The 27,996-nt window shown below is 40.3% G+C and overlaps 1 protein-coding gene across 1 annotated transcript in view; it reads right to left on the bottom strand.

The window, feature by feature from the left end:
• Trpm6 (transient receptor potential cation channel subfamily M member 6) overlaps positions 1-27,996 on the bottom strand; it is a 152,474-nt gene that overhangs the window by 25,725 nt on the left and 98,753 nt on the right. Inside the window, exons 26-28 of the mRNA XM_021151275.2 lie at positions 11,419-12,560; positions 9,641-9,750; positions 3,583-3,700 (exon numbers count right to left, since the gene is read on the bottom strand). Coding sequence (XP_021006934.1) covers positions 3,583-3,700; positions 9,641-9,750; positions 11,419-12,560 — 1,370 coding nt within the window. The remainder of the gene's footprint in view (positions 1-3,582; positions 3,701-9,640; positions 9,751-11,418; positions 12,561-27,996) is intronic.

Below are 27,996 nucleotides of genomic sequence, written 5' to 3'. Positions count from 1 at the left end.
TTCTTTTTTTTTCTTTAAGTGATTGGGAACTGTATATTCCATTTCTATTCTTCTATAGTTGCATTCATATTTATAATAGCTTCTACTTCTCTTTTGAAATTGTATTCATTATTATTATTATTGCACATGTGGCACTTGCATATGGAGGTTACAGGACAACTTTCTAGTGTCCCCTTCAACTTTTATGTAGAATCTGGGGACGGGACTCACATCTTCCAGCTTGCTCAGCAAGCACCTTACCCACTGAGCCACCACACCTACCCTAACTTTTATTTCTCTCCCAAAGACAGGGATTAAATAGTCCATGATGCTTTTCTGAACACATTCAGCAGCATTTTATATTCACCATCTCCTGCATTCTGCTACCCATACTTTAAAACATATGAAATTTTAGTTGTAAATTAGTAATCCTTCCTTCATATGAATTACCAAACACAAAATCACAATAAATGACAATAATGACAACAGACAGAGAGAAAAATGAATGCTACCAATCAGCTTAATTTTTATGCTTTTCTTAGAATGGATAATGACAGATGTTATTTTATTACGTTTAATCTGGCACCTACAGAGCTAAGAGCTATAACAAATGTAAAAGACAGCAACTGTATTTTTCGATGTTATTTTGCTCTGGAAAAAAGTATGTAATACAGAGAAATACAGAGAAATCTATTGGCATATGATAAAATTTCAATGACCGTGATGTATTATCACTAAAACAAAAAAAAATTATAGGAAAATATGTTTTATATTTTCATAGGATGCTTAAAATTTTTATGAGTGTATGAGGGAGCTCTCTGAGAACTGGAGATGTAACTTAGTTGATAGGGTTCCCAGTGTACATGGGCTCTGAGTTCAATCCCCAGCATTGCATAAACCAGGCACGGCAGTGCACACCTGATACCATGGCATTCAGGAGTTGAATGCAGAAAGAGCAGAAGTTCAAAGTCAGCCCCAGCTACACATTAAGTTTGAGGCCAACCTGGCCTATGTGAGACCCTGATTTGGAGAGAAAATGAGAGAGAACCTTGCAACTCCACAAATTTTATTTCCTTACCTTTTTTTCAATTATTTCTTAAGAGGTTTCAAAAGAAACAAGATTTTTAAGGATGACACCAAGCCTCACCAGATCTTTTGGGCCCTTGGAGTCAGGCATTTTCCCTGAAGAAGATACCTCCTGATACACATATCGTTCTGTCTGAAATTCACTGGAAAGCTCATATGTATTTAAGAATGATGAACTATAATCTAAGAATGACTATAAAGAATGAAATAATGTCATTTGAGGAAAATGGGCAGAAGTCATCAAAGAAAGGGTGGTGATCTGAATGAAAATGACACCCCCCCCTAAACTCATAGGAAGTGGCATCACTGGAGGTGTGGCCTTGCTGGAAGAAGTGTGTCACTGAGGGGTGGGCTTTGAAGTTTCAGAAGCTCAAGCCAGGTCTAGTGGCTCACTGTATCTTCCTGTTGCCTCCACACACAGATGGAGAACTCTAAGCTACCTCTCCTTTGCTCTGTCTGCCTGCATACCACCATGCTTCCGGCCATGACAATAATGGACTAAACCTCTGAACTGTAAGCCAGCCCCCAATTAAATATTTTCCTTTATAAAAGTTGCCATGGTCATGGTTTTTTTTCACAGCAATAAAACCCTAACTATCAAGGAAGCAAAGCAGGGCAGACAGGGTAGGACAAATATCTCATCTGTAAACTCTAGATTTTAAAAAACATGAAAGTGTGTGAGAATTATGTTGGAAGAGGGACCACATGGAGAGAGAATGGTGGCAGAAAAGGTAACACTGAATATGACTGAAGCAGTGTGATAGTTTGTATATGCTTGACCCAGGGAGTGGCACTATTAGGAGGTGTGGCCTTGTTGGAATAGGTATGTCACTGTATGTGTGGCCTTTAATACCCTAGTCCTAGCTGCCTGGAAGCCAGTATTCTGTTAGCAGACTTCGGGTGAAGATGTAGACCTCTCACCTTCTCCTGTACCATACCTGCCCAGACTCTGCCATGCTCCCTCCTTGATGATACTGGACTAAAACTCTGAACCTGTAAGCCAGCCCCAAGTAAATGTTGTCCTTTATAAAACTTCCATTGGTCATGATATCTGTTCCCACCAGTAAAACCCTAACTAAGACAAGCAAGTTGCACACATGTACAAAAATATCAGAGTGAACCCATTTCTTAAAATTAATACATTCTAAAAAAAGTAAAAACTAAACAGGTTATACTGTTTATAAAAGACATATACTGTATAACTAAATATAACATTCGTAAATGAAGAGACATGATTTATCTTAGACTTTTGCAAGGGTTTTTGCTTTTCTTTGCTTGTTTCCTGGTGTGCTTATGTTTTCACTGTGAGGAAAGGTCTCACTACATAACCTATACTGGCCTGGAAGACGCAGTCTTCTTTCCTCGGGCTCTGACATGCTCAAGTTTTTGTCAGGGAGTCATCAGCTCTGCTAGAGTTGTGCTTTATGCATGGCTTTACCATAGGTAAAGGCACAGTCTCTAGTAACCTGTGAGTTAAGTCTAGTAACCTGTGAGTTAAGTCTAGTAACCTGTGAGTTAAGTCTAGTAACCTGTGAGTTAAGGGAAGATAACTAAGCTCCCAGGCCATACTTGTGAACCAACATCACTTTCATTTAATTTCTAATGCTTCATCCAGCTCTGTGTCCATTTGATTCACACTGACTTGATAGAGGGTTGTATCTTAAATACAAAACAGGTTTGACTCACTTTGCCATAATGTTTTCATCTGGACAATTTCTTGTCCTCAAGCATGCACCATACATCACAGGATGCCTCATATCACCTTTCTGACTAGAGGCCAAGAGCATCCCCTTTATCAGGCCAGCAAAGCATGTCTATAGATTTGCCCAATGGCCCAATGGCCCCTGGGGAGGGCAAGGGGTTGGACTTGGTATGAAAAATTATGGTCCTCACTTAGTTGATATTTCGTGTCTTAAGTAATTTCAAATATGTGCTTTTTTTTTCTTTGATCACATGCTTTCTTCTTTAAGTGCACAAAGTTCAAAGCTGTATTTTGTGTGCATTTCTGTTCACAATCTGTCTCGTCTCACTTTACTCCTCATGCTGTGCTTTGCTTGTAGCTCTTCCCCACACATCCCATTAAGTTTAAAAGGCACGTGTCTACTTGCAAATGCCCTATGTGGGTCATGGTGAATAACCAACAATGGCTGGCATCCTGATCCTTACCAGCATCACATGAGCTTTAAGGTTCTGAAAATTAAGCAATTAAGCAAACTCCCCTCCCTGTAAGTCAGACTGAAGGGCACAATTTAGGGCAAACACTCCTTGAATATAAAAGATCATCTATATTTTAATATTTCTTTTCTGTATTCTGATAGCAAGTCCTTTAAGCAAATGAACCTTTGTCCTTTGAATATGCATTATAAAGCAGCAAAGAGCTGTTTCCATTGGAGGCTTCTGCAATCTCCCTTTACCTCATCTCTACTCAAGAGAATGCTAGAAACCACCAGTAGTTTAAACACGACTCTCTAGAGGATTCTGCCAGATGTTAGGGTCTAAGGCTAGATAATCACATACCTAGCTGGCTGAAGTTGGATACAGTGAGCCATTTCTTGCTGAACTCTTCAGTGGTGTTAGTTTCTCCTGGCTCTGAATTCAACTGGTCACTTTGATAGCAGGCATTGACTGTTATTACCTGGAAAGAAAGTCACTTGGTCAAACACAATGGCATTAATCTGACACTAGTTTACATCAATGTTCACAAAAGCATACAGTGGAAGGTGGTAATTAACCTTGGCCACACTTTGAATTACCTTGGATACTTACAAACCCCACCATTCAGGCTAGAAGGTCACAAACATCTGTGTACATGCTCTTTGCAGTCATGATTAAGAACCAGAATGTGGAGTGGGGCCTGAATGAGCATCAGAATCACTCAGGAGCAGTCATTAGCCTGCACCCTCAGGATTTCTATTCAAAAGGTCTAGGAGAGAGGTGGGACTCCGATCTCTAATGAGCTCCCAAGAGAAGTTCACACTGCTGAGTAGAGATCATATTTTTAAAAAACACAGATGTAGAGAGGGGGAAATATTTAAATTCAAAGAACTTGCATTGGAATTCTGCCCCACCAGAACTTGTGTAAACTTGGAAAATAATTTACTATTTCCATCCTTCATTGTCTCCAATATTAAAGCACTAGATAGCTGGTATACCATGTCTGTTTACATCTTTCCCAGGGAAAGCCAACAGGCAAATTGGTAAATCTCAAAGCAATAAATGAATGACATTTGGAGCACTTGAGCTTAGATGCAAGTTCTATTCAAACTCAGACCATTTGCAATATTCTAAACTAAATATTCTTAAATGCTTTTCCCATAGGATTCCAACAGGTCATGGCATTGTCTAGATGGTAGCTTTCCTTATCAAGCTAATTTTCTCCCCTAACAGATGACTTTACATTTATTGTTTCCATTAGGTTTATTTGCTTCTGCTTCTATTTTTTAACTTAATTTGGAGAGGGGGTGAATTTTAGCTATGAGTACTATATGTCATTTCCAACTTCCAACTCCTCCCATGCTCCCAACTCCCTCTCAAACTCATGACTTCTTCTTTAATTATTGTTACATATATATGCATGTGTGTGGGTATGTGTATATACATACAATATGCTGAGCCCATTTAGTCTTTCTTATATATGTATCTGTCAAGCGTTGACAAGATAAATTATTTAATTGGAGGCTTGTCCCCGGAGAAGACTGATTCTCCCTCTCTCTGTAGTCATCAATTGCCTGTAGCTTTCCATCTAGGGGTAGGCCCTTGTGAGATATCCTGCATCCATACTGGCCTATCAACTAATGTTATTGTGAAGACCTTATTTAGGTGACAATATTTTCAAGATTTCATGAATGCAGTTTCCCTGGAAAATATAGAAGACACTACCTTAGAGCAGACATCTTCGTCCTCTGGTTTTTACGACCTTTCTACTTCCTCCCTCATGATCCTCCCTGAGCCTTAAGTATCAGGTTGTGCTGGTGGTGATATATTAGCTGTAGCTGAGCACCCCATGGTCAGGTGTTCTTAGCATTTTGACCAGCTGTGGGTTTCTAGAATGGTTTCAGTCTACTTCATAAAAAAAACCTTCTTTGATGAAAAGTGTGGAGTAGCATACTTCAAGTTGTAAAAGATCATAGAAGCCAAAAGAGAACATTGTACCAGCAAAACTATCTGCCATCATTTGAGAAAGAAACATTTTCCAAGGTACAAACATACTAAAAAAAAAAAATACATGTCCATTAAATCAGCTCTACAGAGAATTCTGGAAGCCATAGTGCAGACTATAGGAACAAGCATCCAAGAGATTACATAAAAATAACAAAGATGTAATTACTGAAACACAAACTAGGGCTAAGAATACAAATAGCAAAATAACAATAATAGTAAACTCCTCATTTACCTAAGGTTAGTGGGCTACATTAGAAATCAAAATCCAAGTTTCTGTTTTCTATGAGGAACTCAGTTTACCTTCAAAGATAGGTGCTGTATTAATGTAAATCAAAGAAAAGGAGTATTCCAAGCAAAAGAGATCAGGAAGAAAACAGCTGTCACTGTCCTAATATCTAATAAAATAGAAATCAAACCAAAACTAACCAGAGGGGTCATCGAGGGAACAATTCAGCCAAAAAGACACTGCAATCCTAAACACATACACACCAAACATTTGTATATTCAATTCCATAAAAACCATAATACCAGATATAAAAGTATGAATAAAGTCTTAAAGTCTAGCTCAAAAATAGTGGGTGATTTCTCTAGCCAACTTTCTCTGGTAGACAGGTCATCTGGGCAAAACATCAGAATTAAATGACAACAGACTTCAAATGGAGTTTATCGATATCTACAGAATTTTCTACCCAAAGACCAAAGAATACACATTCTTACTGAGCAGACCGTGGAAGCTCCTCTAAGATGGACCACATCCTGGGACTCTAAAATGGACCACATCCTCGGATACAAAACAACTCTTAACAAATTCAGAAAAATTGAAACAATTCCATGTGTTCTTTCTACCACAAAGCAATGAAGCTTAAGATCAACACTAAATAAATCCCCAGTAATTACACCAACTCATGAAGATTAAACAGCACATTACCAAATGATGAATGGTCAAAGAAGAAATAAAAAAAAAAGAAATTAAAAGATTCTTGGTACTAAATGAAAATGAAAACAAACCATACAAAACCAAACCTCTGGGACATAGTGGAAGCTCTCCTAACAGGAAAGTTTACAGCTCTAAGTACTTACATTAAGGCACAAATAAATGACTTAATGATACAACTTAAGAACTAGAAAAAGAAGAACACACCCAACCCAGTAGTTGGGAAGAAATAATAAAAATCAGAGGAAAAATTGATTAAAGTAAGGAAAATAATAATACAAAGAATCAATGAATCCAAGAGCCAGTTCTTTGAGAAAGTAAGCAAGACTGACAGACCCTTGAGCCCACTAACGAAAAGAAGGAAAGGGATCCAAATTAACAGAAGCAAAAAATAAACAGGGAAATATTACAACAGACACCAAAGAAATTCAGAATATCATAAAGGAATGCTACAAAAACCTGTACTTCATTAAGGAAATAATTGAAAAAATAGACAAATTTCCCGATTCATGGAACCCACTAATGCTAAGCCAAGACTAAATGACCAGCAACTTAAACAAACCCATAACAAATCAAGAGATTAAGACAATAATAAAAAGCCTTTAACTGCTTCTTATTACAATAACAAAGAAAGCTGCATATTTCAAAACATCAGTTTATTTGGAAAATAAATAAATAAAAAAGTAAAATAAAACATGAAAAGCATGAAAGGAGGTAAATTCTCACAATTAAAGTCTTTCTGACAAAATATTTATAAGATTCATTAGACTAACATGAAAGCAACATCAGAAGTTGTGGGACCTAACTAATGTATGCTTAGAGGTAATTTTATAACGTTGAATGTCTCCATTCAAAAAATAAAAGGTGCAATATATGTATGAGGCTGTCAATGAACAAATAAAATAACACGTTTAAAAAATGGAAACTCCCAGATCATTAACCAATTTTCCTAACTTAAAGCAGAAAGAGAAAATCAAGGAAACCCAAAGTCAACTGAACAAAGGAAACAGAACTGAACTCGGGGAAAGGTCAATAAAATTGAGTTGGTTTTTCAAAGAAAAATCAAAACAGATAAAAACCTAGAGCCAGGCTGACTGTGAAACAAAGAAAGAAAATATAAATTTCAAATATTCAGAATGCAAGAGACAGTGTCACTCTTGGTCCTGCATGAGGCGGTAAAATAATAACCAGAGGATATTACACCAAACCTGGGGTCACAACCTGTAATCACAGCTTCTGGGTCACAGATGGGAGAATAGCGTGAGTCCCAGGCCAGCCAGGGCTGTGCATTGACACTCCGTCTCAAATCTGGGCAGAGGGACGAGGGAAGGAGGGACTGTTATAAATAATGCTATGTCGACTCATAAGATCACAGACACTTGCACCAACTAGCCAAAAGAGTGAAAGAGATGAGCCAAATTACCAGGTGCAGAAATGAGCAGAAAGCATTCAATGAAATGGATAGTTTTTAAATATAGAAAACAAAGCCAACATATGAATTTGATAATCTAAACATCCCTATGCCTATTACAGATACTTAATGTATAGTTTAAAACTTTCCTACAAGGACAGTTTTATTGGATAATATGACTGGATATGTAATGCCAAAAGATTATCAACTTTTCACAAACTCACAAAGAATGCTGAAGGCATATACCCGATGTAGTAAATGCCCCTGGGATAATTCTCATACCCCAAGCAAAGCGATGAGAATAAGGGATGAACAAAAGACAATGTTCCAGGAACACGGGTACAAAAAAAGACTAGCAAAATTAATACCACACACAAACATACAGAGGTGGGTGAAAGCAGTTTATCCAAGTAAACTAGAATAGGCTGGTCCAATGCCCGAAACATTCACTCTGACATTACAAAAATAACAAAGTAAAGAAGCAAACCATTTAAGTTGATATACAACAAAATTGACAAATATCACATTTAATGTGAAAGACAAAGCACGCTCCACCAGGAGTAAAAGCAAAAATTAACAAAATTGTTATACACACACAAACACACACACACACACACACACACACGCACACACACACATGCACACACATGGATATCTCTTCACCAAAATCATTATAAATAAATATAAATATCACAATCACAGGTTTGCTGTTTTAAAGTAACTACAAATAAGACAATTTAAAAATGTTAATACATATGTTCAATACATAGACACATATGTAACAAGAGATATTCAAGTCCTGAATGCTAAAAATTACAAAGAATTACTGAGAAAGGGCTTAAAAGGCCTGCTAGCTAGACATAGCCTGCTTCCAGGGAATCAAACACCTAGATGTGATTAAGGTGGCAATTTCCCCACAACTGGCATGCAGATTCCAAGCAATTCTGTTCCAACTCCCAGAAGGCTTCTGTGTAAAAACTGAAATCTGAGACTAAATTTATATATAAATGCAAAGAACATAAAATAGCCAAATCATTTCTTGAAAAACGAAGGATTTCTTTTATGCATGATTTCACAACTTATAAAGTTTCAGTAGTTGAGATAGATTTAGTATTGGCATGGAGATAGACAAAAATAGAGCCACACATACTGTGGGTCTGTATAGTCAATTAGTTTTTGACAAATGTTAAGGTAATTCAATAGAAAAAAAAGTCACATTTTTTTACGAAAAATATGATAGAATTTTTGATATCCATATGGGAGAGAAAATTCAATCCTTTCGTATCCCCATATACAAAGATTACCTTAAAATGGACTGTAGAACTAATGCAGAAACTAAAAATGTAAGCATCCTATCAGAAACCAGGAGACGGTGTATTAGGTTTAAAGTCTTGAGTTTGAGGGATAAAAGCAAATCTTTAGCTGCAGGATAAAAAGAGTCAAATATTTCATCAACATTTGAAAAGTCATTCTCTACTTCTGTCAACAGTTATGACAATGAAGAGGAGAAAGGGTCTGCACAAACACCCGCGAAAGGCCAGGACACACAGTAAGCAAGCAAAGCAACTTCTACAAAAGACTCAGAGATACATCCCAATGAACGGATGGAAAGCCTCCTAAGAGCTTGGGTCAATACTGACTCATGAGTCTCACCATGATGCAGACTGAGGGACCAACAGTACACCTGAGACTAAGACTGAGCACAATGAAGGCAGATATGGAAGCAGAACAACTGATGTACTCATAATCCACAGGTGGGCCCAGAAAGCCACGTGTTGGCATCTTTGACAATTACATACCACAGAATGCTGACCTTCCTCAACCTTTCCCAAGTACTTGCCAAGGGAAAATGAAAGCAAATGTTCATCGAAAGACCTCGATACAAGTGCTCGCTCAGGCTTTCTTAGATTAGCCCAACACGGAAACAACCAATGGCTTTCAGCTTGTGAACAGAGAAACAAGTCAAAATGTGTGTCTTCACTCCTCCTGGTACAAGGCTCTCAAGTGTGCACAAAAGGAGCCAAGTGGTGAGTTCACTGACTCAGTTGTACAGTAGGAGGAGGGCTTACCGGCACCTGGAGCCCTTGGGTCTTCCTCTTCTTCTTTGACAGGCTCCGGGTCTTGGTTAGCAGTTTTGCTTTGAGCCATGTGGACCTGGTCTCTGGGGATTTTGAATGACCTGGAAAGAAAGAGCATGCATGAGGATGCTGAAGGCAATTAATGGTGATGACTTCATCTTAAAGAGGGGGATAAGAGAACAAAAAAAGAATTATTCTACTTTAATAATCACAGACATTTTCACAACAGTATCGAAACAAATGACACTTTAAAAAAATGTTTGCTCCTGGGGGGGGGCATTCTCATGGAGACTGGGGGGGCAGGGGGCGCTGAGAGGAGGTACAGGATGTGAAACAGTCAGAGGGTGGACCGGAAGGGGAATAAAAATCTGGAGTATAAAAAAAAAGAAAAAAGTAAGAAACTAAAACAACAACAACAATAATAATAATAATAATAATATTAACAATAATAAAGATGTTGCCAAGTGAAAAAAACAGTTTGTTCCTCTCTCAACCATAAATGGGCGTGTTTATCACACCTCTCCCCCTCAGGAATCAGTACAGAAAAAAAAGAGGTGGAAAGAATGATTGTTCGTAGACAGAGATGATGGGTAACTCCAAAAAAATCTAGTTTTCTAGACATAGCAGGGCTGATGTTTCAGATGAACTCCCAGGGACCGTGATAGCATACACCAGGCCTGCACAAGTTCATGGAGATACACATGCAAGAGAGGAGAAGGGGAAGTGAACATTAAGTTTCATACCTACCAGAAGTTATTTGCGATTGATAGCTGCAGAGAAAGAAGGGGAAATGGCTTTTCCCCAAATGGAGTGACACCGGCTAACTCAACCACATCCCAAGCAAGGAAGGCCCATGCTCAGGAGAAGTTATCCAACACAGACTGAACTCTGTGATTTTTTTTTTATGCTTTTTGTTTTGTCTTGGGTTTTCTTTTGTTTTGTTAGTTGTTTGTTTGTTTGTTTGGCTTTTCAAGACAGGGTTTTTCTATGTAGCCTTGGCTTTTCTGGAACTCATTCTGTACACCAGGCTGGCCTCAAACTCAGAGATGCAAGGAGTATGCCACCACAAAAAGGGGCCCATCATGACTGCCCTCTGAAAGATCCAACAAGCAGCTGAAAGAGTCAGATACAGATATTTACAACTAACCAATGGACAGAAGCTGCTGACCCCTGTGGTTGAATTAGGGAAGGCTGGAAGAAGTTGAGGAGAAGGGCGACCCTGTAGGAGGACCAACAGTCTCAACTAACCTGGATCCCTGAGATCTCTCAGACACTGGGCCACCAACCAGGCAGCATACACCAGCTGATATGAGGCCTCCAACACATATACAGCAGAAGACTGCTGGGTCTGGACTCAGTCAGAAAAGATGCACCTAACCCTCAAGAGACTGGAGGCCCCAGGGAGAGGAGAGGTGTCTGGTGGAGTGGGGAGTGGTGGGGGGGGCGGGGACATCCTCGAGGAGATGGGGAATGTGGGGGGGCGGGTAGGTATGGGATGTGGAACCATCAGAGGGTAGATGAGGAGAAAGATAAAATCTGGAGTGTAAAAAAAAGATTAAGTAAAATTAAAAATATAAAGTAAAATGAAATGTCATATCTCGCAGGGAAAAACGTGAGGAAAAACATGAAGTGTGGTTGGGGGAAGATCTGGGAGGAGTTGGAAAAGGTAATAGATTACTACCAAGACATACTGTATGCAATTGTTTAAAAATAAGAAATCATATGATTAGAAAAAAGTAAAAAATACATTTAAAACATTTGTTCCTTACTGTTGTTCTTCCAAGTCTTCCTCAGTTTCTCCTCCTTGTGGAATCTAAAACTATGACTCTTAATGAGAGCTTTATCTCTGCAGAGAGGATTGATCCAAAAGGATCTTCTTGCCTGGGTCCACGGTCCTGCTGGGCACTCACAACTCTGGGCCAGTCTTCTTGAGTCATCCAGTCCGGACCTACCTCCAGTCTGCAGGGAGTAGCCTCCACCAGGATTGGAGTCACTGTGGCAAGTGGAGGCCAAGCAAGTTTTCCACTTTTTTTTAAAGCTAAACACCCCTGTTTCATCATTTTCTGAAAATGCCCAGTTTACATATCCACCTTCATCTTGCATGCTGATGGCTCTCGAAGGAAGAGAAGTCACTGTCGTGGGAGCAGGTGTACCACTGAATGCGAGCAAGTCTTGTTCTGCCTTGGCAGGTTTCTCTGGCATCTGTGTACCTGCCTCATGTTGGTCTTTGTGTTCAGCTCGCAATGCCTGGTGGGAGGCAGCAGGATTCTGCTGAGGCAAGTGGATGGTGAGGTCACTGTGGCGTATATGCTCCAAAGCCAGACCATCTATACCTGCCTTCTCAGATGATCTGAAAAGATGTGGCGGGGTTTCCAAAGACAAAGGAACTTGCTTTCCAGAAGATGGGACCAGGAGAAACTGGCCATACTTAGAGTGTGCTTGTCTGACATGGGAAATCCCAGAAGCCGTTGTCCTCTGTTCCATTTCTCGTTCCTCCTGGTCTTCTCTTACATGTGAGGCCTCTCTCTTACTGTGCGTAACCTCTACAAGTGCACCCCTCTGCACTCTTGGGGGAAGCTGACTTCTAGCAAGGCTCCTCAGCAAAGAAGGGGGCATGCTATAGTACTGAAATTTCTTCTTCCCACAGCTTTCCATGTCACTGAGAACCTTTGCACAGATGACATTGGTCCAGCTGTGGGGACGGTTTCTGCAAGTAGAATGCTTTCTGTTGGCCAAAAGAATCTCATCTTCTTGCAAGGTGTCAACAGCAGAAAGGACCTTTAAGGTGTCAACAGTTAGGGCCGAGAGGTCCTGTAGGTGTCCCACCTGGCTGTCCAGGGATAGTAAGGAGTCCTTTATAAAAGATACTTTTTCATTCATTTCTTTCAGTTGGAAGAACATCTCTGATACCCTAATGGTGAAGATACGAAAAACATCAATAAACATACGAATCTGGTGGGAGTTGTTCTTGTTCTATTCTCACCTTGTTTCTCCTATAGGTGACAGCTAAGGCACTGCTTCCAAAAGCTAAGCCCGTTTCCCATGTTCTGCTCTTTCTAATGCAGAATGCATTCTAATACCAGGTGACCTTGACTTCCCCTATCTTTCTACTATGACACCAAGGAGAAGAATTATAAATCTATACTTCCAGCCCTTATCTCTTTCTCAGACCTCAGAACCAGCTCTCCAGCTGCCTGCAAGTTAGTTACCACTGCAATGATCCAATGGACCAGCCCACTGTTAGCCACTAATGTGTTCATTCATTTTCATGACAAACACTGGAATATCGTCTATTGGAAAATCCTTTGTCTGAAGTTGAGGCGTCCTGATCTTTCCACCTTCCTTGTTTTCATGTCTATTAAAGAAAAGGAGGCTGCACATCTGAAAGGGAGTGGGATGGGGGTGGGGGTAAATGGGAGTATTTGGAGGCAAGAAAGGAAGGGGAAATTATTAATTTTTTACAATCTCAAAAAAATGAAAAACAAAAAATAATTAAAAAATATTAATGATACCCCATGAAGGTTCAAAAAAGAAGAAAAACCTTAGCATAAACAAATACAGAAGGAAGAAGTTGTAAAGACTCTTTGAGAGAAGATGGTCTTGGGACCAGAGTGGTACAGCAAATACCGAAGAATCACTCGCTCCCACAAACAACCCAAAGCTAGCAGGCTAGAGACTTCAGAAGGACAATGGTCCTGTGACACTTCACTTTTGGACACCTAGTTTCCAGACACATGATCCAATCAATCAACTTTTGTTGTTAAAAAACTCAAGTTCATTTTTTCTATAATAATCCTACGAAACTAATGCTGCTCCCTAAGCATAGGCAGTTGTGATGATGAAATTGTCACTGTCCCCAGGGAAGAGAGTTTCACAGAGCAATTATCTAGATCAGGTTGTCCCGTGAGCATGTCTGTGGAGGATAATCTTGATTATGTTAATAGAGGTAGTAAGACACACCCAGTATGGAGGGCATCTTTCCCTGCATGTGGAATCATGAATTGTGTATGAATGAGAAGAACAAACTGAGTACTAGCATGTACGCACTTAACTACTGCTCTCTGCTCTGAACTGTGCACGTAACTAATGAATTCAAGGTCCTTCCACCTTGTCATCACTTGCCTGCCTCATAGAATACTGAGCCAAATGAGCCCATTCTCCTGTAAGTTGCTTTTGTGGGGATATTGAAATTACAAAGGTCATTGGGTTTCATTATTTAATACAAAAGAGGGCTGGAGAGATGGCTCAGTGGTTAAGAGCACTGACTGCTCTTTCAGAGGTCCTGAGTTCGATTCTCAGAAACCACATGGTGGCTCACAACCATTTATAATGGACACCCACCCTCTTCTTGTGTGTCTGAAGACAGCACCAGTGTACTCGTATATACATAAAATAAATAAATCTTTTTTTAAAAAAGAATAATGCAAATTTCAAATGCAAAAATGTATTCTCTCCCTCCCTTCCTCTTCCTCCTCCTCCTCCTTATCCCCACCCCTCTCTCGCTCTCCCTCTCAACAGTCTCCCATTTGGGGCAGAAGGCAAGATGTTGCACTGCCCTCCTCATTCTGGTAGTTTGGATCCTGGGAGACAAAATGGAAATTGGTCACACCCAGTTAAGTGCCAAGTTTTGTTTGTCTGGTTTGTGTGTGGAGATGGGTCTGTGTTTTCTGGTGTGTCCATAATTTTTGTTGCCATCATGGGATCCAAGATAAAATGGATTGGTCTCAGTTGAATGTATCAACGATGGTGGCCTCCACATTTTTTTCCTGACTGATCTCCTTTGAGTATGGGAACTTTCCACCTTCAGTGTTTGTTAGTTTTGGTTTTGCTATCTCTGCTGCTGCTACTGGCCACTACTAACACTGCTTGCCAGGGCTGCTTTGATGGCTAGAGTTCAGAATTTCTTATCTCTGAGCTTTCTGGTCACTGGATTCAGTTTAGCAGGGATTCGAATGTCTCTTGGGCAGGGATATTAATGTTATTTTATGCTGTTCTGATTTATTGAAAGCTTACTTTGGAATTCGGTTATGGCTATCCATTTTCTAGATCCAGGCATGTTTATTTAAAAGTCTCTTCTCTGTTTTGTGTCAAGTAAGTCACAGAGATAGGTGACAGGGAAAAGAGAGTAGAGAAATGGAAAATAAATGGGAGGGGACTATTGGTTTCATTTAACAAAACCTTTGCTAAGATATAAACCATATTTCTAGATTTGTAAGACCATTATGTGAACTTTTTGTACCTCAAGAGAACATGTGTGTATGTATGTGTATGTGTGTGTGTGTATACATGTATATTGTGTGTGTGGATGTGTGTGAGTGAGTGTATGTGTGTGTGTGTGTGTGTGTGTGTGTGTGTATGTATGTATGTTCTTAAAAGAACCATGTGGTATGACACCATTTTAAGATTTAAGCAATATATGACTTGCTGCCACCTTAGCTAGTGTCCCCATAGGGATGGAGTCAGCAACATGACTCACTATAATCTTTGTTAGGGTTAGAGAGAATGGATGCCATGTGACTTAGCCACCATCTTGATTAAAGGTGGCCACATGATATAAATCAACCAAGAAGCCAACAACAGTTCTCCAAGATATTTTGGATTAAGATCGATTTTTGTATGGTAATTTTTGTCCTGAAAACAAAGCCATAAAAATAAGGTTTATGAAAATTAAAATTAAAAAACAATGTTGATTTAATAATGTATTAAAGCTGCACCTCCATGCATTTATATACAAGGATTTATCTCATGCTGACAGTTAGACTTTGAAATCTAAGAATAACTCCAGCAATATTAGTTTTAAAGACATGAAGGGGTCATGGAGAATAATTGAGACTTGGCACCGTGTGTCAGGGCTGGAGTTTCTAAAGTGAGGCCAAGAGAGGGACCCTGGCAGTTTGGGAGATGCCAGTGCCATGAGACAGTCACCAGAACAACAGCTTCACTGAAAAGGAACCAGCTGTGGCCTAGAAGTCAGGTCACATATGTTGCCACGAGCAGAGCTGGGGAAGCCTAGAAGTTTGCCAGGGAATCCCAGATATTGACGTTGAATTGTTTGCACTGTTGGAGTTTGGTTTTGCCTCGTCCAAATTGTGGTTATGCCCCATTTCATATATATATGTTATTTTTTGATATTGTATCAAAATTAAGTATTGAGGTTTTAATCTTTTTGAAAATAAATTTTGAAGTTAAAAATTGAATTAAAAAAACAGGTCTTTTAAAATATTTTAATATTTAAGGCTATGGGACATTTTAAGATGATAACAAAATATGATTCATTATGACATCATTATTAATATGTAATCTTTAAAAGTAATTAAATAAAAGGCAAAAGAGTTAGGACCACAACTATGAGCACTAAATACTAGACACCAGAAACTGTGATATTCCTATCTTATGATACAGCAAGGAAATGACCTCAGCAGTCTGGCAAAGGCCGATAGAATGCATCTCCTCACCAAGGGCAATCCAGGCTAACAGACACTGCCCTGAGAATGTGTGTCTCCTTGTCTTTGCTAACTTTGTTAGCTTTAGCTATGCAACAAACTGTGGTATTCTGTAACGGTATGTGATGTAAGGACCAGGAAAGTAAAGTTGACAGTCTCCCTAGAGTCGGTGTTTATGATTTTAAAGTTTTATTCTGATACTAAAGGAATTTTAAAATTGTTATTTTTTTTTTAAGGCTAAACCAAACAGGTATAAAACTGCAAGTCCTAATCTTATTAAAGTCACTAACTTATTGTAAACTGTTAAAGACGGTTTACAGACAAGTTAATAGTCACCTTATGTGGGAAAACTCTGCTAATTAAGGTCAAAGTCCACCATGACTGATAGCCTCTAGACTTGGCGCAATATGGGAGATTCCCCTCATTAGTGGGGCTTCTCCTTCTCTGACCTTGTCTGGAGAATTCTAAGTCCCACATACATCTCTATCTGAGGATGGTTACATGGCCTTAATTAGACTATAGGATCAATTTCCTTTCTCCTAATAAAACCTCTTCAGCTAGCACCTGAGATTCCTCATCTACTTCCCCATACTAATAAGGTGTTTCAGGTGCCCTAAGCCCCCAGCCAATGACCTTTGCCCATCCTGGATGTTCCTACCCTCAGTTCCCAAAAACTTTACAAGCTTGAATCACCCTAAAGCTTATCTGCCTCCTGACAGCTGGTCCTGGTGTGGTTATTCACCGTACATACTGACCGCGCTTCTCAACCCCTGTTCAACATCTCTGCCCCCACTGCCCACCTGGACTGCATCAGTCAACGATCCCTGAGAGCGGAAAGACTTATAACCTTATAAATGATCAAATTTTTTAATGTGTTCAGAATACGATTGTCGTGCTAAGTGCTAACATAACTAATTTTAGGAATAAGGTTATTTTGCATCCTATGTGTTTTCAATGTTTAGCAAGTAACAACAACAACAAAGATTAATTTGGTTTGAGATCGGTTATACTCAATAAGTGGCCCTCAAAACTTTTTAGAGATCGGCTTAATACACCACTTAAAATGTTCAGTGGGAAAAAGCTTCCTGTGATAGACAAAAATGCCAGCCCCTAAAAGTAACACTCCTAACACAACTATCTAAAAGAAGACAGATAATGGGACACAAACCTGGACTGTGATGATGCTAACCACTGGGGGAGGGGGAGACTGCCTCATGCCTCACCTGCTAACAGGGCCCTGCACAAACTGTGGATGCTGTTGGGTTGAATGAACTACGCTGCCTAAGCCGAGGTAGGCCAGTTTTCCAAAGTTCCCCATCCACAGGAAACTCTCTGAGACCTCCTGGGTCTGTCCTGAGCCGTGGCTGAAGATGCAATACTGTCCTCTCTCTGTAACAGCGGAAGACCTAGGACCTCTGCCCCACAATGAAGTCACTGAGATCACAGGAGCCTGCTAGGGCAATCATCCAGGCACCTGGTAAGTCTCTGTCATATTCATCACTCCAGAGGCCATTTGGTTTACACTTTCTGCTATAATGTCTCCTTCTCAGACCTCTGCTGGTGTTAATGGCTAACTGTAGCTTTGTCAGCTTGGCAGCAGCAGACACCCACCTCCTTCACCAAGGCTGCAGCTACCTTGGTTAGTTCACCTCATTAAAAATCAGCCCTTGCTTTTTCTAGAGCTAATAGGTCTTCGGCTGAGAAAGTCCGATAGATTTGCTTTGCTCACAGGCTCCATATTAAAGGATAATCAGGTTGCAGATGTAAGTTTTTACATTCCTTTATTTAAAAAAAAAAATCTGCTTTGTAATGACTGCTGTCAGTAACCAACTGTTCCTGTCTCGTGGTAAATAGTTAGATAGAAATACAGTGGTTTAAAGCCTAAGAAAGTCAGGGTCTAAAATAGGGTTTTAAGATGTATAAATGCAAATGAGAAAGGACTAAGAAAGTGATTGGGTTTGCTTTGGTTGATTGGTTGGTTTTGGTTTTTCAAGACCGGGTTTCTCTGTGTAGCTGTGGTTCACCTGGACTTACTTTGAAGAACAGATTGGCCTCAAACTCACAGAGATCTATCTGCCTCTGTGTCCTGAGTGCTGGAATCAAAGGTGTGCATAGCTTTTGCTCTGACTTGAAGGTGTGAATCCACTCCAGTTGTTTCCAAGACATCTGTTAGCTGCCTTTTCTACAATGTAGATTTCAATTCAGATTATCAACAGTGATAATGCTAATATATCTAAAAGGTTTATTGATTGATTGATTGATTGATTGATTTTAAGTTTCTTAACTTTAACTTCTATCCCTAGTCTATATCTGTCCCAGCAGGTTTCCCCTTGGCTGACATATTCCTTCCTGGAATCAGCTACAATCTACAAACTGCTCCAAAAGTGACCTATACCATGTATTCTCAGGTAGTCAGAGAGCTCTGAACTTGCTGAAATCTGATTTGAATCAGTTCAGCCAATGTGACTGTTCCCTGTCTCTTCAACTGGTTCAGGTAGCCATATGCTTTTGATAAACGCCCATTGCCTGAATCCCCTTCCTGTCTAACTAGCATTCCAGACCCCAGGGCCCTAACAATGATGTCTTAATTAGAGCAGTAAGTAGTGGTAGAAGAGAGTACATTGCTCATTATCCTCAACAAAAGGCTAGAAGACTATTAGGTCCAAAGGAAACTCCCTCACAAAGGGGATAAAATGGCTGCCTATTGGCAAGCCAGGACTCATGTTGGACTCCAAGTTCTTTATCAAAAAAGGACCTGTTAAAACTAAGTAGACCCAGTTTTCTCAACAAGTAGCTATCATAGGTGACATAGTTCTACAGTATGATAGGGCACACAACCTGCTCTATGAAGAACAAAGAAATTACTGTATAACTTTAAAAAATGTTGTTTCTGTGAAAATTATCATTAAAGATATTCTGGCTACACTAAAAAAATATATATTAAAAAAAAAAAGAAAAAGACCCAAGATAAGATAAGTGACTAGTTTCCATTCTCACTTTCAGGAACCTCCTAGATAGTAAGTCTGATGTCAACCATCACAGGGCCTTTGGTCCTTCAGTTTCTACTAATTACTGTTGGCCTTTGCATGATTAATGCCTTATCTAGATGTCATTAAGGTGATGGTTATTAGGTCCCAATATGATCAGGTACCCACCACACAGACAAGGACTTGACACAGGACACCATTCAAGTGGGGACTAAGAGAGATAAGGTTAAGTTTTAAGTGTGAATTACTATGCTTAAAGGAGCTATAAAACAAATATGCCTCGAACCTGTAAGCCACACTTGTCCAAGGACAGATAACTTCTTGAAATGTTGAAGGCTGTTGTTCATGTAAAATAGCAAGCCACATGGATTTGCTTCTGTAAACAAGCTTGCTTGCCCTAACTACACAGAATGTGCTCAATCATACGTAGGTCAGAGGGATGCAGGCAGGAAGTACAGCAAGATGTACTTCCTGGTTGTACGAATGAGGGAAGTATGTAGCCTTATAGGGTTTGCCTTTATAAGCCTCTGACTAATGTAATTCAGTGACAAACTCTAGCTATCCAAAGTCCACATCATCCTGGCCAGCACCGTGTCTATCTGCCTGTTGCCATGGTCCCTATCATGACAATCACAAACTTACCCACTAAAATGTAAGCCCATAGTAAAGTCTTTCTTCTTGTATGTCTTAGAACAAAAATACAAAGGTAACTAAGATAGAAGACTGTACCAGGGAATGGGATGTTGCTGTGACAAGCCTGACCATGTTGGGTTTTAAAGGAATGTGGAAGACTTCAGGGTTTTGGACTACAGAAGCAGGTGAAAGCTGTAAGCAGGGCTTAAGGTATCATCCCAGCAAGATCTTGGAAGGCTGTCATGCTAAGAGCAATGTGAATTATGGAGGCCCAGCTCAGGATTCAGATGGAAACCGTATTAGCACCTTAAGCTAGAGATTATTCTTGGGATGTTTTGGCAAAGAATGGGGCTGCTTTTTGTCTTTGTCCTAAAAATCTGCCAGAGACTCAATTGAAGAGTTGTATATTCATGTCTTTGGCAGAGCTCTCAAGACGGCCTAGTATTTACACTGCCGTGTCATTATTAGTAACCAACTTTTATGTAGCTCTACAATGAAAAAGAGAAGTTGAGGCAAAAATAAAATACAAAATGTACTTTTGAGGAGAAACAGAACACTGGGAAATTCAAAATTGAGCCAAGTGTTGCACTGAGAGAAGAGGGTTGGTGGGAAAGGAATGAAGGGAGGGGTGTCCGCAAGGCAAACGGCACCAAGCTAAGCTTTCTACACATAGAAAGGAAAGTCTGTGCAGCAAAGGAAAGCATCAACAAATCAAAGCTCATGCCATTTTAACTCAAAGAGGGAGATGGGTTCCATCCCCAGCAGGCAACAAATCTTGTCAGCATAGGTCACATAGTCCTGGCTTTAGAGCCATGAAGAGTCCATGAGTAAAGAGGTTGTAGCCAGGCATGTACAGGAGAGTCCCCCCATGAAGGTCCAGAGACTATGAAAGTGAAGGCTGGTTTGTGTTATGGGATATCCAACGAGGAGAGCTGGGGCCAGGGAATGGATCCAGCCCAAGAGAGAAAAGGATGCTGTAGTCAACAAAGTTGGACGAGAAGGGCCATCCAGATATGGAATTACAGGATGAGGAGTTTGCCTCACTGAATTTCGGTATTGCTTTGGTCCAGTATTTCCTCACGATGCCCCCCCTTCCTCCCTTTTGAGTGGTAATATACCTTCTGTGTCATTGTATGTTGATAGTATAGAATTTGCTTTTTGACTTTACAGATGGTTACAGTTAAGAGAGTGCCCTGAGTCTAAAAACAAAACAAAACAAAACAAAACAAAACAAAAAAACCTTCATATTTTAAATTATGTTGAGACTTTGAAAAACTTTGGAGACTTTGGAAGTTGTACTCAATGCATTTTGTATTATAATACAGCTACAAGCCTATGGGGGTCAAAGAGTACAGGAGTAGAGTGTGGTGGTTGAATTAAATATGGCACTCATAGGTTCATATATTTTAACACTTGGTCCCTACTTGGAATTGTTTGGGAACGATTAGGAGGTGTGCTCTTGGAGGACACTGTAAAAACCCATGCCAATTTCAATTTCTGTTCTCTCTCTCTCTCTCTCTCTCTCTCTCTCTCTCTCCCTCCCTCCCTCCCTCCCTCCCTCCCTCTCTGCCTATGTCTGCCTCCTACTTGTGGCTAAGGATGCAAATACCTAAAGCAATACCTGACTGTCTGCTGCCATGCTTTCTGCCATGATGAATATGACCTTTCCCTCTGAAACTGTAAGCCCCCAATAAAGTCTTCTATCAATAAAAACTGGAAAATTAGTATTCGAATATTTATATCCCTTAATAAACCACAAAGCTTTTTTAATCTTTAAAGCATCAGTCAAATTAAATGCTAAAGTTAAAACCTTCATAACACAAAACATCCAGGAAATTGGAATACCATGAAAAGACCTAACCTAAGAATAATAGGAATAGATGAAGGTAAAGAGTCCCAGCTCCAAGGCCCAGTAAACAATCTCAACAAAATTACAGATGAAAGTTCTCCCAACCTAAAGAAATGTCTATAAATATACAAGAAGCTTATAGAACACCAAGTAGACTGCACCAGAAAAGAAAATCCTCCTGGCACATAATAACCAAACTACAAAATTTACAGAAGAAAGGATATTAAAAATGGTAAGGAAAAACACCAGGAAACATACAAAGACAGACCTATCAAAATTGCATGAGTTTTCAATGAAGACTCTAAAAGCTAGAAAGGCCTGGACAGATGCCCTGCAAACTCAAAAACAAAACAAACAAACAAACAAAAAAACATGTGTCAACCTAGAGTACTATACCCAGCAAAACTCTCAGTCACCATAGAGGGAGAAAACAAGATATTTTAAGACAAATCCAAATCTAAACAATATCTATCCATAAAACCAGTCCTACAAGAAAATACCAAAAGGAAAACTCCAACCCAAGGAGAATAACTACATCCAGAAAACACAGGAAATAAGTAATTCCATACCAGCAAAAATAAATAAATACATCACACACAATCCTCTCTCCTCCTCTTCCTCCTCCTCCTCTGCCTTCTTCTCTCTCTCTCTCTCTCTCTCTCTCTCTCTCTCTCTCTCACACACACACACACACACACACACACACACACACACACCCTACCACCACCACCACACCAACATCAAAGTAACAGGAAATAACAATCACTGGTCATTAATATCTCTCAACATCATTGGTCTCAATTCCCCAATAAAAAGACACAGGCTAACAGAGTGGATGCAAAAACGGGATTCATCATTCTGCTGCATACAAGAAGATTACAAATGTCATGGGGAGATAATTCCCCAAGTACAAAATATAAAAGGTAAGGAAAAAATAGTAAATTAGAGAAGCTCATTAGATAATAAGAGATGAAAGTGAGATGATAATGACTTCCTCTATATTATAGCATTTTAAAACTATTTACAACATATGAGGAAGTGGCAGCGTCACTGGGTTAAAATGACAAATACTCCTTACAAGAGAAAGTAGATTTATATGGTATACAATATAATATACTATATTTCCTGTTGATCTATCTCTCCCCAGTTGTAGAAATATTCTTTTTTAAAAAGTGTTTATTTTGATTGTGTGTGTGTGTGCATGTGTGTGTGTGTGTGTGTGTGTGTGTAATACAAATATAGTAATAATTACATTTTTTGTAGTTATTTTCTTTGGCTATTTCTGCTGGTAGGGACAAGGCTGTGAATGTCTTCTGTTCTGACTTTGTGTTTTAAAATTTGGCATGTGACTTTCTAAGTAAAAATTTTAAAACTAAAATATCAAATAAGTAGTACTCTGGGAGGAGTTAGAGAGACAATTCAGTGCATAAGAGAACCGGCTGCTCTTCCAGAGAGGGCTCAAGTTCAAATCTCAGCACCCTCATGGCAGCTCACATATGTAAGTTCAGTTCCAGGGGATCTGACATCCTCTTTTGGCCTTTGCAGACATAACACACACACACAATCAAAATAAACACTTTTTTGAAAGAATATTTCTGCAACTGGAGAGATAGAGCAACAGTTAAAGACCACTGGCTGCTCTTGCAGTTCACCCAGGTTCCGTTCCCAGCACCCACACGGCAGCTCACAACTCTCTGTAACGCTGGTTGCAAGTGACCCATTGCCCTCTTCTGACCCCCATGGACACCACGCACACATGAGCTGTACACACATTCATGTGAACAAAGCATTTATGCACATAAAATGAACCTTTGATGATGAGATTACACTAAGAACAGCAAGGGAGGCTACCTAAGCAGTGATTTCATAGCTAATGTGGTCATCTGCAGTCAAGAAAAATAGTCCCATTCTTAATAGTGGCTGGAAGATGGAGAACCACTCAACTGGGAGACGAGCACTCAGGCAGGACCTTCCCACCACAAAACTCAATTTCCTGCCTCTAGAACACACCTAAAGCATGGGATGCACCTGACCTCTCACGCTGCTTTCTGAGACCGTTGCAGATAGGAACTTAACAAATAAAGCAGGTGCTGTTTTTCATTTCCATTGTATTCTATACGAGCAGAAACCTTTCTGGCTAATTTTGTATAAAATCCAACATCTATAACTCACCAGTGGCTTAAAACATGCTCGCTGACCTTCTGAAACCCACAAAGTTCGAACTGGCAAGGGCAATGAGGGAAAGAGCACAAAGTATATGTATATTTCCTCCCAGATATGCCTAATTGGAACGTCTCCATCCAGTGCCCTGTTTCATCTAATTCAAAAACAGTACGGTCTGAGCAGCAGTAATGGAGACTCATTAAGTCCCATTAGCTGCAGACACATCGAATGGATACAATAGAATCCAGCCACTATTCACTGCAACAGGTGGCACGCCACAATAGAAACCTGTTAGACAAATAACCTGGCCGTCTGAAATGGGCCCTCTTGCTTTTTACAGAAACTCATTTTCGAAAACGCGGTGTCCTGTGAAGCATATTTTAATTATATCCCTAGACCACCGGCTGCATTAATTCAATGTAGCTTTTTCAGTCATTCTGACACATAAAACAAATTCTTACTATTACAGCTTCCTCTGTGCAAGGTCTGAGTGAAGAGAAGACAGGCCTCGTTGACTGTTTTACCTGTGGGCCCATTAGCCAAGATTCTTAAAAATTAGATAATATGAAACATAATTATAATCCGTCTGACAGACCCATCCATGGAGTGCTTTCTATGAGCCAAACGTTACAGGATGGGTCTACTTCCCCTGTTTTCTCTCACCAGATGGCAGCTCTGTGAGGAAGGTGTGACTACTATTCCCTTCACAGGAAAAGGGTCAGGTCACGCATCCAATGTCACGCGGCTGGGCGTCAAGCCAGACGGTCTACATCCAACCCACCCCTGCAGCCATCCATACCCCTCAGCAACTCTATCTGGGATCAAAGCAAGTTTGCCTGGGGAATCCTGCTAGGAGGGCAAGCTCCCACAGCTGCTCACAGACGTTGTGCAATGAAGCCTCAGCCAGACATGAATTTGCCAAAGTTAAAGCCACACAGTGGAATCATGGTACGCATTGTGCATGAGTTTCTGCAAATCAAAGAAACTGTGGCATTTCCTAAATACAGTACAGCCAATGTCCTGAAACAGAAAAGATACGACAGGCATCTTACTGCACAGACCAGAGAGGAAGAACATCTGGCAAGCACTGCTCAGTGGACAGCTGAAGCAGATGTTCCTGCTCGATCCTTCAGACGCTTTAGTTAGCACCTGCCCTCTGTCCACACCCCAAAGTCATTTCATTCTAGAAGGTAGATAATGCCTTCTTTGGAGGCAGGCAAACATGCAGTGGCTTCTAAGATCCCCTTATATTCCCTCTTTAAAAAAAAATCACTGCTCAGTTACCTCCGTAGCACCCCTCCTTTACAGGCTCTCCCCAAACGACCTCAACAATGATGACAATATAAAATCATTCTAGTAAGAAAATATATTATAACTGGAAGAAATTCTAGTAGAAATTCAGAGCCACATTCAAAACCCCTTAGAATTATCCATAGTTTTCAGAAGTCATCTAACCCCTTAACGACTTATCCTCCCCTTGGGGCTAAGAGAAATGAAGTTCCATGGAGGTCAGGGGACTGAACATATTATGAGCATCTCCACTGAAGTGTTTATTTCTAAGTCTCTGACTCTTGGGTTCTCAAGTCCAAGAGAATGATACATTAAGAGTGAGAGAACCAAAGGTCTTGGGACCATCACCACCAAAGTGCTTGCTGTGATCCCTGGCATCCGGGTTCTCCCTCAGTATGGCCTTGGCTTCTGATTACTGCGAAATGTGCAACCCTACCTGCACACCCTGAAAAGGGCCTCACCTTTCCAGTCTTCTCCATAAGTCGCTCCTTTTTCTGTCCAAGTTTTACAGCCGTTGGCACCACAACTGTCCGGCACTAGCATCCTTCTCTCTACTTCTCTCCTGGAATTGGCAGCTGACTCCCATAGACCCTCTTGATCAGAAGGCATCTCCTGCTCCAGTTCTAAGATGCCACAGGGTTTCAGATTCATTTGTTCCAAGCCTCATGAACACGTGTGGCTAACTGTGTCACATGAATCCCACCACCAACAAATATGAGCCTGGTAGCTTTCTCCACACCTTTTTACACTGTCTCCCAGTGGTGCCATTTTCCTTGATGGCTTCACCCATGTGTACATATCTGAGAGGCCACCTAGGTTCCATCCTTCCCTTCAGCTCCATCCAATCCCTACCATACTTCATGAATTGTCCTTTTGTTCCATCCCACTGCCACAGCCAGGGCTACACCTTCTCTCACCTGGCATCCCTGGTCTCCAACGGACTCCTTAAATTCACACTTATATCTTCCAGGCTGATAGGTCTATCCATACCACAGAGTGCACAGACTCCTTCCTTAGCATAGGTAGAATGAGCAGCTCTCCACAACCTTGCCTTAATTCATATCAGTGCGAGATGCTCTGACCTTATTCTATCTCCTTCCAGGTCTTAAAGGGAAATTGTACTTATGATTATCAACATTTCATAATTTGACAGTGTTTTGAGTTACCTTGGAAACATATCTCTTGGTTTACCTATGAGAATATTTCCAGGGAATTTTAATAATAGAAAGTCCATTACAAATGTTGGTGGCACCGTCCATGGGTGGAAGTCCCAGACTGAAGTAAAAAGGAGAAACCAAGTTGAACACTAGCGTTGTCTCACTCTGCTTCCTGACTGTGAATTCCATGTGACTAACTCCATTCCCCCTCCTCTTTCCATGATTTCCCTTCTGTGACGGATTAGACCCTCAAACTGTAAGCCAAAATAGATCCTTCATCCCTTAAGTTGTTCCTTGTTCAGGATTTTGTCATTCCAATGAGAAGTAACAAATACAGTATTTCAAAAGAAGTTTTACTCCAAATATCTGGGACCTATTTGTCCAACTAAGTTTCATTAATCTTTCTACCCTTGGCTCTATTATGCACATTGACTCATATAACTCTAAAAGATTGATCTGTGTTCACACCTATGCCATAAATACAAAAACAAAAAACTAACTTTCAAAGCAGTTCAAGAACATTTCCCAAGAGCATATAGTTAAAGGAATAGAAGCAGAGATGAGCTGTGGTTCTGTCAGCTCCTAAGAGAAGCACACACATCCTACAGAGCCCAGAGCCCAGAAGGCCCACAGTGTTGTATAAGCACAGCTGTCAAGAAACAGAATATGCAAGAGAAAGAAAGTAGATATGGCAATGGTCTAAAGATATTTTTGAGATAAATTCCGATTTTATGGGTCTATAATCACCATTAGATATTCATCATTTTCTCAAATATTAAATTTGATCTGAAGTTCCACCAGCCACCTAAACACATATTGACAGAAATATATTATCAACAGAAAAATACAGAATTTCATAAATATGACATGTCTACTATAAGAGAGTTCCTATTGTAAATCTATTTAAGTGAAGTTTCTACTGTAAGAAAGTTCCTATTGTAAGTCTATTTTAAGTGAAGTTGGGTTTGAGAAATCACGTCTATCTGATTTTGGGGCATCAGAAAAAAACATATATAATTAAACATTCTATAGTCAGTCTCATGTATATTCAAAAGTGAAGAGATATATTTAGCTTGTGTCAATTTGCTTCTACTTGCAAGAACAATTCTGTTTTTAAAAGTGCAAAAGACCGTGTGCACACGTCCATACTCAACGCTGTACATGTGAAATTATTACATTAACACGGTTTGCTGACACATATCCTTTCTCCAACACATCTGTCCTCTTCCCCCAAACCTCTGAATGGCTTTCCTACACCGCCCCCTTTCAGAAAGTTCAAGAACCGTAAGCCCCTTCAGCCACAGCTTTACCTCAAGCCCCTGTGTGCTCATGTCTCTACACTTAATGAAGCTTGTCCACTGCCCAGTTTCTATCCTGGCTTCGTGGAGTAAAACCCAGGCAGATCATTTCCAGCACCACACAAATTTATGTTGTCATCTCTATACACAACAATGACAGCTCTTTGTGTCCCCATGCCCCATCTGTGTTCCCTTCACTGTCAGCCTGCTCACCTAAGCTGTTTACTGCTGCTGCCTCAAGCTCTCCTGTTCTCTCCCCCCAGAGCAGTGAAGGTATCTGCACCCCCACCACCAGCAAATGTCAACCAGGGCCTGCTAGAGAAGTCCACCCTCTTAGCTGCCTTCCCTGTGCTGGATCTCCTGCTGCTGCTAGACTAGCACACAACCTATGGGTGTCATTCTCTGAGAACATCGCTCTACCATGTCACGTCCTGACTATCCTAGAACTTGCTCTGTAAATCAGGCTGGATCTCAGAGAGATCTGCCTGCCTCCTGCCCCCTCCTGCCCCCTCCTGCCCCCTCCTGCC

The sequence above is a fragment of the Mus caroli genome, chromosome 19 (genome assembly GCF_900094665.2).
Source record: "Mus caroli chromosome 19, CAROLI_EIJ_v1.1, whole genome shotgun sequence".
NCBI classification, from domain to species: Eukaryota; Metazoa; Chordata; class Mammalia; order Rodentia; family Muridae; genus Mus; species Mus caroli.
Note: the sequence above shows the minus strand (reverse complement) of the source record. Positions and strands in the feature narration are given on the sequence as shown.